General features: G+C 39.3%; 1 protein-coding gene across 2 annotated transcripts; it reads left to right on the forward strand.

Annotated features, from left to right (window-relative positions):
- The first annotated feature begins 801 nt into the window (after positions 1-801).
- il23r (interleukin 23 receptor) lies at positions 802-14,503 on the forward strand. Of its 2 annotated transcripts, XM_078946268.1 has the most exons (19): positions 802-929; positions 1,345-1,444; positions 1,613-1,704; positions 1,784-1,875; positions 2,126-2,255; positions 2,380-2,570; positions 3,346-3,466; positions 3,582-3,748; positions 4,449-4,588; positions 4,669-4,861; positions 4,966-5,048; positions 5,241-5,436; positions 5,516-5,698; positions 8,137-8,235; positions 8,327-8,482; positions 12,773-12,913; positions 13,047-13,134; positions 13,425-13,515; positions 13,721-14,503. In XM_078946268.1, the coding sequence occupies exons 4-19, from the start codon at positions 1,818-1,820 to the stop codon at positions 14,348-14,350; spliced, it is 2,667 nt and encodes an 888-aa protein (XP_078802394.1). In that variant the 5' UTR covers positions 802-929; positions 1,345-1,444; positions 1,613-1,704; positions 1,784-1,817; the 3' UTR covers positions 14,351-14,503. The 2 variants fall into 2 exon arrangements, with proteins under 2 accessions (XP_078802394.1, XP_011472715.1); XM_011474413.4 differs by lacking the exon at positions 802-929 and having other exon boundaries at positions 1,330-1,444.
- Positions 14,504-15,088: the final 585 nt, after the last annotated feature.

Below are 15,088 nucleotides of genomic sequence, written 5' to 3' on the forward strand. Positions count from 1 at the left end.
TGATAGTTTATTTCAAGTTTGTGATTTCTCCAAAGTCTTTCGGCAGAACTACAACGTCTATTCAATTGTTTAATTTCCTCAAGCCTATTCTAATAATAAACCAATCTTACCATTATTTTTCTCAGTAAAAATCTATTGACATAACCTAATTTACTAAAGTAAATGAACCAAAACAGACCGGTAACCTGTCCAGGGTGTCCCCTGCCTTCGCCCACAAGTGGCCGGGATAGGCTCCGGCAGCCCCGTGACCCCGAAAGGGACTGATGAGATGAGGAAGATGAATGAATGAATGAACCCAAACTACAAACCCAGTACTTATTGAAATTATAAGCATTTTCTCATTGCTAAGGAGCAAAAATGGAGGGATCAAGGAGCCACGTGGGCCTTCAGAGCCTCACTTTATAGACATTAACTGTTGCTATGTACTATATAATGTGACTAATTTAATGTATAATATAAAATGTATAATGTTAATATAATGTTTTGAATGAGCAGGTTAATATGTAAAAAGACCACATAACTGTACTCGTCAAGTAGAAAATACGCAGGCAGAATATTTTGTTGAATGTGAGACTTTCAAAATCACTTCTGTCTCCATTCATCTTGGTTCAAATCATCTCGTTATAGAGATATAAAGGAGCTTTCTCCCATGCTGATGACCTTGATAAAACCTTTTATTGTGTCAAATGCTGAACTTGTCATTCTAAAAATTAGTAACTCTCAGTCTGGGGTTTCTTTCATCTTTACACGAGCATCCTGTCAGGTCGTGCAGCTGGGGTTTTCCTTAAGCTCTTAAAAGTTAGAAATGGAAAATAACTGTTGAAATAAGGTCACTGTTTAGCCTGAGAAAGTCTGAAAACAACCGACTCGGAGGAGCGACAGTCTTCAGCAGTCAGCTCCACTGGATAACATGGGAACCAAGTGAAAATGTGAGTTTATTTTATTTTTCTAATAATCCCACAGAAAAAGTTAAATCAGGAACATGTCAGTTTACCAACCCATGGTTTAAATTCATTTCGATGAATTGGGTTTGTGTTCTACTTGCCACACTTCAAAAACACAACAAAAATCAAAGATGGCACATTGAGTCAGAATCAAAGCTTTTCCTGTCATAGCTTTTAGCTTAAACATTTGCTGAGAGCAGCATGTTCAATGGGATTGGGTGCTCAGCTCAGATTCGCTGAAGGTAAGGTCTTTCTTTGCCGAGAACATAAACATGCAGCAGAAGTAGGCCACAGAGGCACTCAGATGAATGATCAAAGTCTCTACTTTGCTGCAATACCACCAAACTAGGTCATTGGCCCCTTTAGGCTCATTTGAACTTGCTTAAATCGTTGTCATCAGATGCGTCTTGACAAAGCCGGTTGTTCAGGCAGACAGAGGTTTGGTGAAAGCATCGGTGGAATGTGTCTGGGTCCAAAAGGAGGGACAGTCGGATGATCTGGTGAGCCCCATCTGATATTTATTGTTTGTGAATGAAAGAAAGATGCCATAATTGTGCTTTGTTATGCATTCACGTATGCTCAGACCTGATTCAGTGACAGTTTTGTAGACAGAGATGTTTGCTGTTTTCCGATGCTTTGGAGCTAAAATGATGTGAAAATGTTTTCAGAAACAAACTTGGAATTGAAGCGATGACACAGTCCGTCGCAACTTTTCCTCATGTTGGCAAGACTGATGTGTACCTGCACGACCAAGGATGAAGTAGAGCTCCTCTCTCTATCTTCTGTACATTTTGCTCCTAAATAATCAACCTGAAAATGTGAAATATTCTCTTTACCAGATGCTGAGTTGTTTTCCAATTCAGGAGAGATGAGATGACTCGCCTTGCAGCTTTTTGGGGATGCATCCTCTTTCTTACTTTTTCCAGCAAGCGTGAGTTTCTTTTGTTTTTCTCTGTTTTTTTATTTGATTTAGCAGAATCACAATTACGTTGTTACAGCTCCTATTCTTACTGAAGTAAAAAAAAAAACAGTGGGAATCCCCCTGTATTCGATATTTTTGTCCCAAAATGTCCAAAAAAAACTGTACAGAACAAAAAAAAAAAAACGATGTTGGTTGTACCTAAAAATTCAGGCCCGTTTTCTACTTTTTTCAAATAATTTAATCTTTCTGTTCTCGACAGACTTCCTTCTTCTCTTTGCTGACGGTGTGAACTTTATTGCCCATGGATACCTCACAGTGGAGCCAGCTCCACTCTTCCTCCTGGGGTCAAACCTGACAATCTACTGCCACATCCATGAATGTAAATGGGGGTAGGACTATCCAATTTGATGCAACGCTTGTTTGTAGATTTCTTTCCTAGTTCAAATCTGAAGCACCAACTCATTTAAATATAGTTTTAAAAGTTTTACTAATGTTATGTTCTTTTTTTTTTAGGTCCAAGATGTCCCTGGAGCTCAGAAAAGATACAGTTACTCTGTATAATTTGTCCCAAAGAATCAACTGCACCACTGCATTGTTCTCTGTGCCCTCGGTCCTGATCCCACAATCCTCTGCTGTCTGCAAGATGAAGACGGATCAAAAATCCAATTGGATTGTAGTCAATGGACTAGATCTGCACGCTGGTCGTATGTATCTGATTACCTTTAAATTCCATGTTACCCTGCGACAGACTGGCGACCTGTGCAGGGTGCCCCCTGCCTTCGCCCACAAGTGGCTGGGATTGGCTCCAGCAGCCCCGTGACCCCGAAAGGGAATAAACGGTGGAAGATGAATGAATGAAAGCTCCATGTTGTGCAAAACATGGAGCTTCTTTTGAGACAGTTAATCATCAGTGTCATCAATTGAGAGCAGGATGGATCTGGCAGAAAGAAGCGCTGTTTCTCTTTGTTTTCTGTCATAATGTGTTACATGGTGGAATTAGTTGTTTATTTACATGCATGAAACCAAGACATGTTGATGTCTGAACTGCGATGCATGAAAAGGGTAAACTGCACTTTGGTTTTGACAGGTGGTAAGAGCGAAACTGTGGTCGATAAAACGTCACTGGGTCGCAGGAAGACCCAGACACCGTCAATTTGAGGATTCTCTACCAGTTCAGCTAACTAACGGATCCTTTTTAGCTAATAATCAGCAAACATGAAATTAAACTTTTAAATAAAATTTAAAAAATCTAATCAAAGAAAAACATCATCGTCACCTTTGATTAGACTTAGTGAAGATTAATCAATAAACCTTTTACACTCTAAAAACATATAGCTTGACTAAAGATATAATCTATCAGGTAATGTTCTTTATGAGAAAAAAAACTGTTTTGTCAATGAAAATAAGTTAAATTTACAATATATCGTTGATATATATGATATTGTTCAATTCATTTATTTTTGGTTTATTCTTATGAAGTCCCACCAGACAAACCTGCAAACATCACCTGTGAAGCAACAAGGAGCTCATCCAACGTAAGATGTTCATGGCAACGAGGGAGGGAAACACACCTGCCCAAATCATACAACATTTCTCTCAGGTACCATGTTCCTCTAAGCTGTCATTTTCCGTGGCATTTTTACAGATTGGTTTGGTTTTTTTGTATGTTAATGCATGCAAATGGTTTCATTTGTTTTACATCATTTTTTCACTAGAGGAAATGGGACCCAAATAAGGGTCGACCATATCCAGGATGCTGAAACAATCCAAATACAACGAACAATGTTGGATGAAAACACTAAATACCAGCTGAGCGTTGAGGCTTATAACCACTTTGGAGCATCGCACTCTGACCCTTTCATCCTCTGTGTGAGGGATATAGGTAAGCATCTGCTTCTGTTTAAGATCAATTAAATTAAATTAAATTAAATTAAATTAAATTAAATTGAATTAAATGTTTAAAAAAAAGCTTCTGCTTCAGTTTTACCTCAATTTGCAAAAGAACTAGAATATATGTCTGTACTGAGAGATAATTATACCACTATATGGGATTAAATATTGGCAGAAATATGAAACAATATGAGATAAAAGAAGTGTTTTTGAAACACTATTTAATTATAGACCCAGATTCAGTCATTTTACTAACTGTTTTGTTTGCATTTCTTCATAGTCATTTAGAGTTTTTTATTTATTTATTTATTTAAGTTTTTGGTTTCTTCAGAAGTGACTCATTCATTAGTTGTTTGCACAGTTTGACTCATAACCAGCATCTTGGGAAAACTTCCATTATTTACTGGCACTCTGTACAAACCTACTTATTTGTATAGATGTTCATCTCTGAAGTTCGTCTCCTTATGTGCGTTTTGTGTTGGTTGCTTGAAAAAAAAACAATTCCAATACTCTGTCTAATAATCTGCCTGAGTTTTGGAAGAATTCTTCTGTAGTAACATTTAATTATTTTCAAAATGCTGCATTTTGCTCAAAAGTCAACACTGATTTACTGTTTTTTTACATTATTATTGGTGTGTCACAATCTTTACAGTGACTTATGTCACCATCTTTTGTGCTCTTTCGTGTCACAGTGATACCAGAGACCCCTGATATTGTAGCGATAGAGTTTAGGAACATTTCCATAAAAGCCGTACTACGTTGGAAAACTGCTGAGTCAGAAGCACATCTCAGACCCCACGTCAGGTTTTGTACAAACGTCAAGGACATTTGGGTAAACGGATGCTTTTTATAGCTGTTATTTCCACCGTTTGTCTTAATGAGACATTGACTTCAGCTCTTTTGTTTTCATAGGTGGAGACAAAAGGAGAACTTAAAGAAAGCCTGGTAATGGTAGACCACCTGAAGCCCCTGACCGAATATGAGTTCCAGATGAGAGTGTGTGACTCAGCATCTGAGCATGAAAATGCCAGCACACCCAGCTCTAACATGAAACCACGCTGCAGCAGATGGAGCTCCTCTGTTAAGAGGACGAGTCCTGGAAAAGGCAAGTTAAAACAATCAATAACTATGAAGTGCATGCAGTCCTAATGCAAAAAAAGTCAGATTACTACAAAAAAGCCATTCATTTGTGGTTCATTCTTCACTTAGGACCATCCCAGCAGCTGCAGGTGTGGAGGATCCTTGGAAACCGCGACAAAAACAGCTTGAGGAACGTTACTGTTTTGTGGAAGGTACAGGATCCTCAAGAAAATGTGCTTTTGTTCTTTTTTCCTTTTTAAAAGAATTTGCACATTTTTAAAAACAAAACAATAATCATCCCTTCGTGAAATTTCCCTTGAAATTTGCATCATGCCGTGATGCATGTTACTACAAATGTTAATAAAGTAACAGAAAAAAAACTGATGGAAAAACATCTGTCATAGCCACCAAATCCAGAGGATTACAATGGAGAAATTCTACATTACAAGGTCTTGATGAAAAACTTCTATGAGAAGATATGCACGGCTGCCTCCAACCTGTGTTCAGTTCTGGTGCCAAAGGAAGTTCAGGTCCTGAGCATCAGTGCAGTAACCCCATACGGGACCTCTCCACCTGCTGAAGTGGAAATCAGACAGTCAGGTAGTCATGTGACACCCAGAAGACAAAAGAGGTTTTGTGCTCAAGATGGGACAAAACTAACTGTTTTCTATGAATTCAGCTGTTTCAGGACCAGTGCTGCTGGAGCTCACTCCTACAGCAGATGATAGGTCTGTGCTTGTCTCGTGGTCATCCCCGACTGACGGAGAGCTGTTGTACTACATGATAGAATGGACCAGTTTGCCTGCTGCTGAGTTGCGATGGAAAAAACTGGACAGAAATCGGACAAACACTTTGATCACAGGTGGGCTCAGTTTCAGACAGATGTGCTTTTGTAGATTTGGTCTCACAAACATAAAATTTTACAAAATACACCAATGAACAAGTGTTTTCATTTCGTAACATTTGGTTCAAATTATCTGAATCTAGAATCTTCTTTTAATAATCTAATGGCATTTGTGAACATCATTACCCAGATAACCATGAGATTATGACACAGTCCTAAAGGTCTGATGAAAATTTATGGAGTTCTTATAAAACTTTTAATTACAATACAATTTAATCTACAGAACACAAATGTGTTTTTAAACAAAACTTGAAAAGGTTTTTGCTGTATGTTTTACATAGACCGGAAACTCTAAATTTGAGAAAAGTCAATTGATGTGTTTTATGACTCAGTTTATTTTATGTTACAACCAGACAACAAAACAAAAAGATCTTGCCTGAGAAAAAGTACACACAAAAATGAGAGTATATTAAAAAGAATCATATGGGAGCCGGTTTAGCTCGTGCTGGTTTGCGGCGCCTTCCGTCCGTGAAACCAGGGTTCGACTTCAGGCTGCTCCCTGTTCCCTTCTCCACCTCTGTGCCGGTTCCAAGCCCGGTTTGAGAAGGTTGCGTCAGGAAGGGCATCCGGCGTAAAACATTGCCAAGTTTACCATGCGACTTGTTCGCTGTGGCGACCCCTGATGGGATAAGCCGAAAGAGGAAGATTAAAAAGTATCATATGTCTGTAGATGACACTGCAAAAAGTGAAATGCCTGAATCCATTTTTTAAAGGAGTATTTTTTTACTATCGTAAATAATATTTAAGAATTTATAAACTTTAATATTGTTAATTTAAGAACAAAAATGCGATTTTATGAATAAAATGGAATTTGGGATGTTTGTATTTCAGTAAAAACAGAAAGATTTTCTTTGATTTATTTATTTCGTCTGTAAATTACTTTACAGTAAAAATCAAGATGACAACATTGAGCTTGAAACATTGGGAAACACTGACCTCTTGTGGTCATTTTGTGTAAAACATATTTGTTTTTAACGGAAGTGACTATCAGTCCCAGGTGAATGTTTAACCCTTGTGCTATCTTAGATGACCCCACCCTTACATTGACGTGTTCTTCCTAACATGACAAAGGCAGATAAAGGTGGAAAGATTTCATGTAATTCATGGACACCATTGAAGATCACAAATCATTGAAGACAAAAGGTTCAGAGCACTGTCTAGTGCAGGGGTCGGGAACCTAAGGCTCGCGAGCCATATATGGCTCTTTTGATGGTCACATGTGGCTCGCAGACAAATCTTTAATTCAAATTTTTTTTCTTCATTAGACCAGTCCTTCTCGTGCGCGATGCGATGGCAGAGGCGCGCAGTAGTAGCGGTGCTTAGAGAGACAAATCTGCGCCAGCACTAGTATAAGTTTAAAATTGTCTATTAATTCACAGAGTTTGTACCACCCGGAAACCTGTGAATTGCCGTGCCTAAAACTGCGCGCTCCCGTCTCTGAGAAAGAGCGCGCAGTTGCGGGGACGGGATGTGTGAGGGAGAAAGCAGAGGGTGGGGCTGAGGTGTTGTGGGGACAGGCAGCAGGTGAATCGCGCAGGGATTGTAAAAACGTAAAACCCGCTGCCCGTCACTCACTGCAGCGTGTGAGTGTGTGTTTGGCTCCAGGTCCGCATGTGAGCAGTCTGTATCACATCTACAAAACATTCATACCAACCTAAGATCACGTTTAAAGTCTCAACGCCTGCATGAAGCAGAAACTCACCACGTAAACCAGACTAGACCATCAGCAAAACTACCACGAGAAATACTCATCATTTATTAGAAACAGCATTACAATGGTATTAAAAAGAATCCACAGACTTATTGTACTTTAAAAAGGTTGAAATTACATCAAATGCACACATTCACTTGTATTTTAGTTTTAAACATATTGTCGCGGACTGAGTTGGATGGCTGTTGGGCCGCGTTAAAAGTTCTGGAGTTCATTGACCGCATCAAGCAGAGAGCTGATTGGCTCTCAGTTCTGTCGCTCAGCCTGTTGTTAGGTAGTTTGGACCAATGGGGTTCAGCTATGGGCCGAATAAGGGAAAGGGGAGGGCTGCAGCGGGAGCAGGGGAATATAAAGTTGGGAGAAGCGCTCTCGTCTCGTCTCGGCGGGAGAGATTCAGGAGTTGCTGAATTAATTGTTCGGCGTTTGTTGCGGTCTGCAGTAATCGGAATAAAGAACCTTAAAAGAGGTTAAGTCTCCGTGCCTCAGTGTGGGAAAGGGACACTACATTATTGTATGGCTCTTTCGAAATTACATTTCAAAATATGTGGCGTTTATGGCTCTCTTGGCCAAAAAGGTTCCCGACCCCTGGTCTAGTGGGTCTAGATGACCCAACTCCCGATGTCAAAGTGCCTAGGATAGCACAAGGGTTATATAAAAGGCTCAACTTTCTGTTCTGTTGTTCTAGGATTAACTGCTGGTGTGAGATTCAATGTGTCTTTGTATGCTGTAACCAGAAAAGGTGTCAGCTATCCATCATCGAGCCTGGTTTACTCCAGAGAAGAAAGTAAGACTATACTCAGATAGGAGTCCCTAGTTTGTTTCCCTCAGAGGAGCCTGAATCTTTCAATCTCTCTGTATCACTGTGTGCCTTTCAGAGCCAACATCTGGTCCAAAACCATACGTTCTGGTCCATGAAGCCAGGCGGCTCCTGATCCAATGGAAGGAGTTGCCTGTAGACCAGCAGAAAGGCTTCATCATAAATTACACCATATATTTGCATAAACCAGACTCCAGAGACACAGAGAAAAGTGGTGAGCACTGAATGTGTGAATGCATGCGAAATACAGAAACATCAAGAGATTTCTGGGAAAAGTGGAAATCAGAAATTAATGCAAACTTCTGTCAACCAAATCAATAGTTCTTAAAATACAAAAATGAGTAGTTTCATAGAATAAGTGCAGTTTCAGATCAGTTTGTCTCCTTCACGTGATGTTTGATGCAATGTGGAGGTCTGAACCGAAACACTGCGAGTTTCCTGTTCATCCTGCCCTTTCTGCCCCTCCCTCTGTACGCTTCATGTTTGTCTTCTTTGGTCTGGCAATACTTTCCCATGATACCTGAGTCTTTGCATGTGTGTTCACCTTGAAGATACAGCAGTATGAATACGCAGAGCTTGTCACAGCACAAGCCACACTTGCATCATGGAAAGCATGCGACTGGCATTCCTTTGATACTCTCCTCCCTCAAAGTTTCAATGCATCAGCAGGGTTTTTCAGCAGAGGCTTCCCGTAATGTGGTAAAATTCAATCCGTAACCAGCCCCTTTACTCGTTATTTATTCTAATTGAGCACTTAACCCTAAAAAGGAGAGTTTTTTTCCATCACACTATTATAACAAAGCTACTATTTATACTGCAAGATGGCATCTTTTTTTTCTTTTTTTCGGACCATATAGTTGTGTTTTTCTGTGGTGAGCTGGTGGTGTTTGGTTTGAAACGTTTAGCTGAAACCAACTCAAGTGAGAAGCGTGCATTGTCGTCATTTCCACTTTGTCTTTAGAGTTTTCTAGAGTCGCCTATGACCACAAACAGGAAGCCCTGAGCATAAATGCACACATGCATCAGTATAGGCTGTTACGAACTACTCTGCCTCACACGCTATTTGTGGATGTGCACTGAGAGCACCTGAAAGCATGCCACTCATCTCTGATGTCTCACACTAAGCAGTTTGTACCATGTGTCTTGTTGAGGTTTAAACAAAGTTGCTAAAAGTATTTATGCTTAACTATAGAACTCACAGGACAACCTGGGTAGAACCTAGTTGCTGCAGTGTTATACAAGAAAAAACAAACATTTGTAAACTCAATGTCCCCTCTGAGGCGGCCATGTTTGTTGCATGCTTTAAGCACGATTCAAATTATTTTATTTTTAAAGTACCAGCTCATAGTAAATCAAATACATCAGGGTGTAACGATTAATCAATAAATTAATTTCTATTCCTGCAATCCAAACAGATCAATCTGTCTGAGGCAAGTTGTTAATCGAAACGAACTGTACCATTATAAAATCATTTGAAAAGGAAATAAATTGATTATGATCAAATTAGAAAAAACATTTAGATTGAGGCGTGGTAGATTTATTTTAATATAACGTAAAAGCGACCAAGTGCATCACAGCGGCAACACACGTGATGACAGCAAAAACAGATCAGTCCATCATTCCAGTCCAATGTGTGGAAACCACAAACCACAAATTATCATATGAATTGTTTTTTTAATTAATCGTTACTCCCCTAATCAACATCAAACTTTTATAAATTCTAAAAAATGTTTTTGTTAGTCACTGATTCTGGAAATTCTCCCCCTTAAAAAGATGAGTTTGGTCTGTAATGTTGACAGTGTGAAAATCAGAATCCAGGAATCCACATTGTTTGATTTTTAAAGAATGCATTTTTTTGTAATGATACAGAAAAAAAAGTATTTCACTCCCATAAACAAGCAAGAATTCTGTCCCTTGGAGACCTGTTACTTGTTTTTTAAGAAGCTCTTCTATCCTCTCTACTAGTTATTTAATGTCAAATCCATCACATTTTAGTTTCTAAAGTTCAGTCCACTGTTGTTTTTCCACATCAAAATAATACAAACATTATTAGAACATTCTAACACACTGTATGGTCATGTCTTTGCTAAATTTAAAGTGTTTCTTTGAATTTATCAATAATTTCTGTTGCATCACATGTGTGTTGTTCGCTAAGATGCACCTAGTTGTTTTTTACGTTATAGTAAAATAAATCCAATTCAAATGGTATTTTCCAATAATGATTTAGTCGATTTATTTCATTTTGAAATGATTTTATAATGATATAGGTCCATTTAAAGATCAACTTGCCTCAGGCAGATTGAGCTGGTTGGATCCTAGGGATATTAAATTGATTCATCCCTCAAGTCAATTCATTGTTAAATCCCTAGTTATTAACAAGTACCATATTTTCCAGAGTCCAAGTTGTACCAGAGAATAAGTCGCAGGAACCAAAAGAAGAAGCCATATACAAGTTGCCTCGGTGTATGAGTCGCACTTTTAGGAGGAGAAAAGTACGACACTTCTTAATAAATCTGGAATAAATCAAGTTTTTAGCGTCATTGCTACATGGAAGCATTGACTCTCATTTACAATGCACAGAAAACATGAATGATGTTGAGAGATCAGGTTTATTTATTTTTGAAGAGCTCTACAAAATAATTGATAAGAACGTCTCCATGTCTGGATTCATGAGATCATTCAGTCTTTTTTGTTTTGTTTTTTTGTCCTACAGCGATCATTAACTTCTACACTGCAAGATCTTACTGACGCAGATTTTAGCTGTAACCCAGTTTGATGACTTGCAGTCCCACATTGGTCCAAGGAAGGAATAAATAAAAACAAAAATTAATAATGTCTCGATGCAAATAAGATGAATTACATTAAATTTCAGGAGGAAATTGATCAGATTCCATGTTTGTTTTGGCCGGCGCTTCTTCTTCTGTGTTGCTGTCAGTTGCAAATACTGATGCATGCACTTAAAGTTCCTTTTAGCGGTTGTTAGCGGGAAACAATTGCTGAACCTGAGCCTATTTATGTCCTAAACTTCCTTTTATCAATTCCCAGTGTCTGTAGTGCTGATAACTTTTTTATTCTTTTGGTATCAGACATGCGATACACGTGAAACGTACACGACATGTCAGGTATATTTCACGTAAATCGCGTGACTGATAAAAAAAGAATGAAGAAGTTGTCAGCCTGGCTGTGTTTTTATAAAAAATCACAAATAAGTCGCTCCTGAGTATAAGTCGCACCCCTGGCCAAACTGTAGAAAAACCAGCGATTTATACTCCAGAAAATCCAGCATGTGTATTGTTTCTCTGACCACTCTTTCAAACCATCTGACCTCTCTCTCACATTTTGGTCTTCAAATGAATGTTCTTTTTCTTTTAAATAAGAACTAACAGCAGAACAGCTGTTGTTTTTCCTGTGTTGGTACAACCTGTTGCAGAATGGCTGTTTTGTTTCTCCAATGTAAAGCTCTGAACAGTCCTCACAGCACTGGACTGCATAAATTACCATTTTTCTCTGGTTGTGGGATCTCCGTGGTGAACCAGTCTTTCCCCATAGCATGTTGCTAGGTTTTAAATTGGTTTGTATTTGGCAAAAATTCTCCTCAGCTTCTCAGAGACACTGGCGACACATGTAATGACAATGTTTTTGTCCTGGGAGTCTTCCTCTATATTCTTCCTGGTGTAAGATGTTGCCTTGTTGCATGTCCATTTGAGATTTCCGCAGGTTTTCAGAGCCGGCATGAAAATAACCTCTTCCTAGAGGTGGGAATTTGTTTTGCCTTGTGCTTCAAAGTTTTCATTACTTCCAGTTTGTGTTGAAGTGGGTAGTGTGGGTATTGATCCGCGTGTGTGGGTTTCTTCCACATTTCTGTTTGCATGTTGGCTTCTTCGTCTCTGATGACTGCACAGTCCAGGAAGGTCAGCTGGTTGTTGTTGGTGTCCTCTCTTGTAAATTTAATGTTAGGGTCCACTGTATATAAGGGCTAAGTGAAGACACCCGCTTAGTTTTAACCCTTTGCCCGGTGTAGTCCACGGTCCATGTACCACAGGATGTGGATCAGTATTTACTGGAAAGTCCTTTGCTCTTTTGTGAACATTATCAGTTTCATTATGATGAGTATTCCCTTAAGTGTCAAAGCAGAAGGTAACTGACATTCCTGCAATGAAGCATCTTTTTGAGCTCTCACTTTGGTGTTTCTGTCAGGAACTGTCTATTGCAGTCAGCAACAATTGATTGATTACGTGTGTGATTACGATCAGTGTGCGAATGTGTATGTGCAGGGGTGAATGGGACTGTAACTGTAAAAACACCTTGGGCCTTAAACTAAGGAAGTATAGTGCTCTTAACCATTATTTAAGTTGTTATTCATTTTGTTCTGCAATAATGCAATCTCACCAATAGTACTTATAAAAGATGGGAGGAAAAGGAGCAGATGCTTACAGATAAATGTTGACCCTCTGTGATGTGAGCTCTTCTTAAAGAGAAGCATAACTGTCATCCTCTTTTCCAGTCACAGTATCTGGATCTGGCCCCAGATTGATGTGGCTGGACTGTCCAGATGGGAATCTAGTTGTTGAAATGACTGCAACAAACTCAGCAGGAGAAGGACCTCGAGGGACAAGGATCTGCTCTCAGCCTGCAGCTCCAGCAGGTCAGTGTGCTGCTGGGGTAGAGCTCTGCACTGCACTCAAAAGAACACAATTGTCTTCTACTGTTTTTCATACTCAGAGGCTAAACTTAAGGTGATGTATCTAAGAGTGTGCTGGTGTTTCTCCCTTCTCTAGTTGGCCTGGTGGTTGTGGTTGTGTTCACTGCTGCCATCTTCTTCATAGTTGTCACAAACTTCATGTGCTGGAACTGTGTGAGAAAAAGGTATGGATGAGAGGTGACCTTTTCTATTTTTGAAATGGTCTTAAGTTTTGCCTTATGAGTAATAATGATAAATGCCACTGAGGTTACTTTTTTTATTTAAATGCCAAACCACAACAGATGATCAGAAATAATCTTGTCAAATAGAAACTTAACTTTGTACTGATTCTTGCAAGTTTATCATGAAAAGAAAACTTATTTCTCAGATTTATTATAAAGATAGAGGCTGTTCTAATCTCAACTATACTATATATATACATACCATCTCAATCTGTGTTCTCTTTCTGTCTCAGGATCAAACAAAAATTCCTGTCCTGGGGGCCGACATGGCTTGTTGTAAATTTGCCAAAACCAGGACACAGTAATGCCATCAGACTGCTGAAGGTAATGATCAGTGACCTTCTTTGCATTGCGTACTGAACATAGTGGCACAAGTGCTGTAGCGAGTACATCAAAACTTCATTTGATGGGATTTTGGTCAGCCACAGACACTATCTTTAGTAAACAACACAACAAGCACATGTGTTGATGAGCAGCATTTGAAACCCTCCAGGTTTTAAATGTTTCTGGTTTATGGTTCTGTCAACAGAATGACAGCAGCGACCCGGTATTGTCATCCACCAACGACAGTGACCCCCCATTGTCCCCCATCACTATGATCTCCCAGGAGAGGGACGAGGTATACCCCACCATCCACGTGGAATTATCCCAGATTGGCTCAGAGACCAGGACCTTGCTGGCTGAACATGCTGGCTACAAGCCACAGATAGCTACAGTGGATCCAGTGGAAGAGGAGGTGATAGATGAAGAGGAGGTCCCGAGGGAGACTGCAGAAAATCTAGAAAAAGAACACTTTTCCAGCTCATGTGGAGACTTACTGTCGGGCTTGTTATCGAGTGTGGAAGTGGAATACTCAGACACATTCCAGGAACTGACTCTCAGTTCTATTGCTGGACTTTTGTGGCCTAAAAGTGTGGAAACAAATATCTTAAGCAGCATCTTTTTACATGGGAGAAGGACAGCAGCAGATCATGTGGAGGCTGACAGTGTCTCGGTGGACATGTGTCAGGATTCAGACATTCGGACGTCTCAGACAGCTGACATGAGCCTGTCTTGGTGTGCAGGCGAGATCAGGCTGGACTCTGGTTACTTCCCTCAGGTCACTGCTGTCGGCAGCAACCCGGTCAACGCAGAGCAGCAGCATAAGCAACGGGAGTGACATGAATGACACTAACGCACGTTTGCGGCAATAACACACGCAATTTCAAGAAAGCATTATAACTCAGCGTGAGATCAACATTTACCTCATGAACTGTTTTTATTTGCACTGTGAAAAATATGAAAACAATAAATATAAAAAATTAAAAGTTTATATTTTTTGCTTGATTGCTTTTCATCCTAGTGGGGTTATGGCTCAGGAGCTAAATTTAACATCATTTAAATGATTCCTGGTGGCTGTCTACTCCTGTCTGAATAAATGGGACTGCAACTGAAATAAAAGCAATCCACAATCAGGTTTTAGAAAATCAAAGAGATATGATGTGAAAGTTGCAGCTATTTCAGTTGAAAAAACATCCCTAAAAATATCAGAATAAGGACGGTAAAACATTTAGAGGAGTTTGGCACCCACATTTTCTAAAGCCTCTTGTAACATTGAAGCAGCTGTCAGTTGCAATAGGGAATGACCAAACTGATTCCGGCTGAGTAAACTGGAGTAAAATAGTGTATTCTGTCTGCTGTGGTGCAGACAGAATACACTGAGTCCTACAGTGGCCCTGAAGTGTAAATCACACCAAAACCATATTAAAGATCACACTGAGAAGTAAAAACGAAACTAACAATTAAAAAACAACATTACATTTTAGAAATCAATACAAAATTCCAGAAACCAAAACATATTTAAAAAAAGAAACATTCATAAGCAAATTTTGCATTTACGAGTATTTCTTTAATCAAA

The sequence above is a fragment of the Oryzias latipes genome, chromosome 4 (assembly GCF_053564925.1).
Source record: "Oryzias latipes strain Hd-rR chromosome 4, Olatipes_Hd-rR_3.1".
NCBI classification, from domain to species: domain Eukaryota; kingdom Metazoa; phylum Chordata; class Actinopteri; order Beloniformes; family Adrianichthyidae; genus Oryzias; species Oryzias latipes.

Bases quoted from the DNA above. Each gene is read 5' to 3' on its own strand.
- il23r (XM_078946268.1), top strand. From the start codon at position 1,818: ATGACTCGCCTTGCAGCTTTTTGGGGATGCATCCTCTTTCTTACTTTT. The intron at 4,589-4,668 runs GTAAACGGATGC...TTGTTTTCATAG, and splicing joins CAAACGTCAAGGACATTTGG to GTGGAGACAAAAGGAGAACT. The intron at 12,914-13,046 runs GTCAGTGTGCTG...TCCCTTCTCTAG, and splicing joins TCAGCCTGCAGCTCCAGCAG to TTGGCCTGGTGGTTGTGGTT.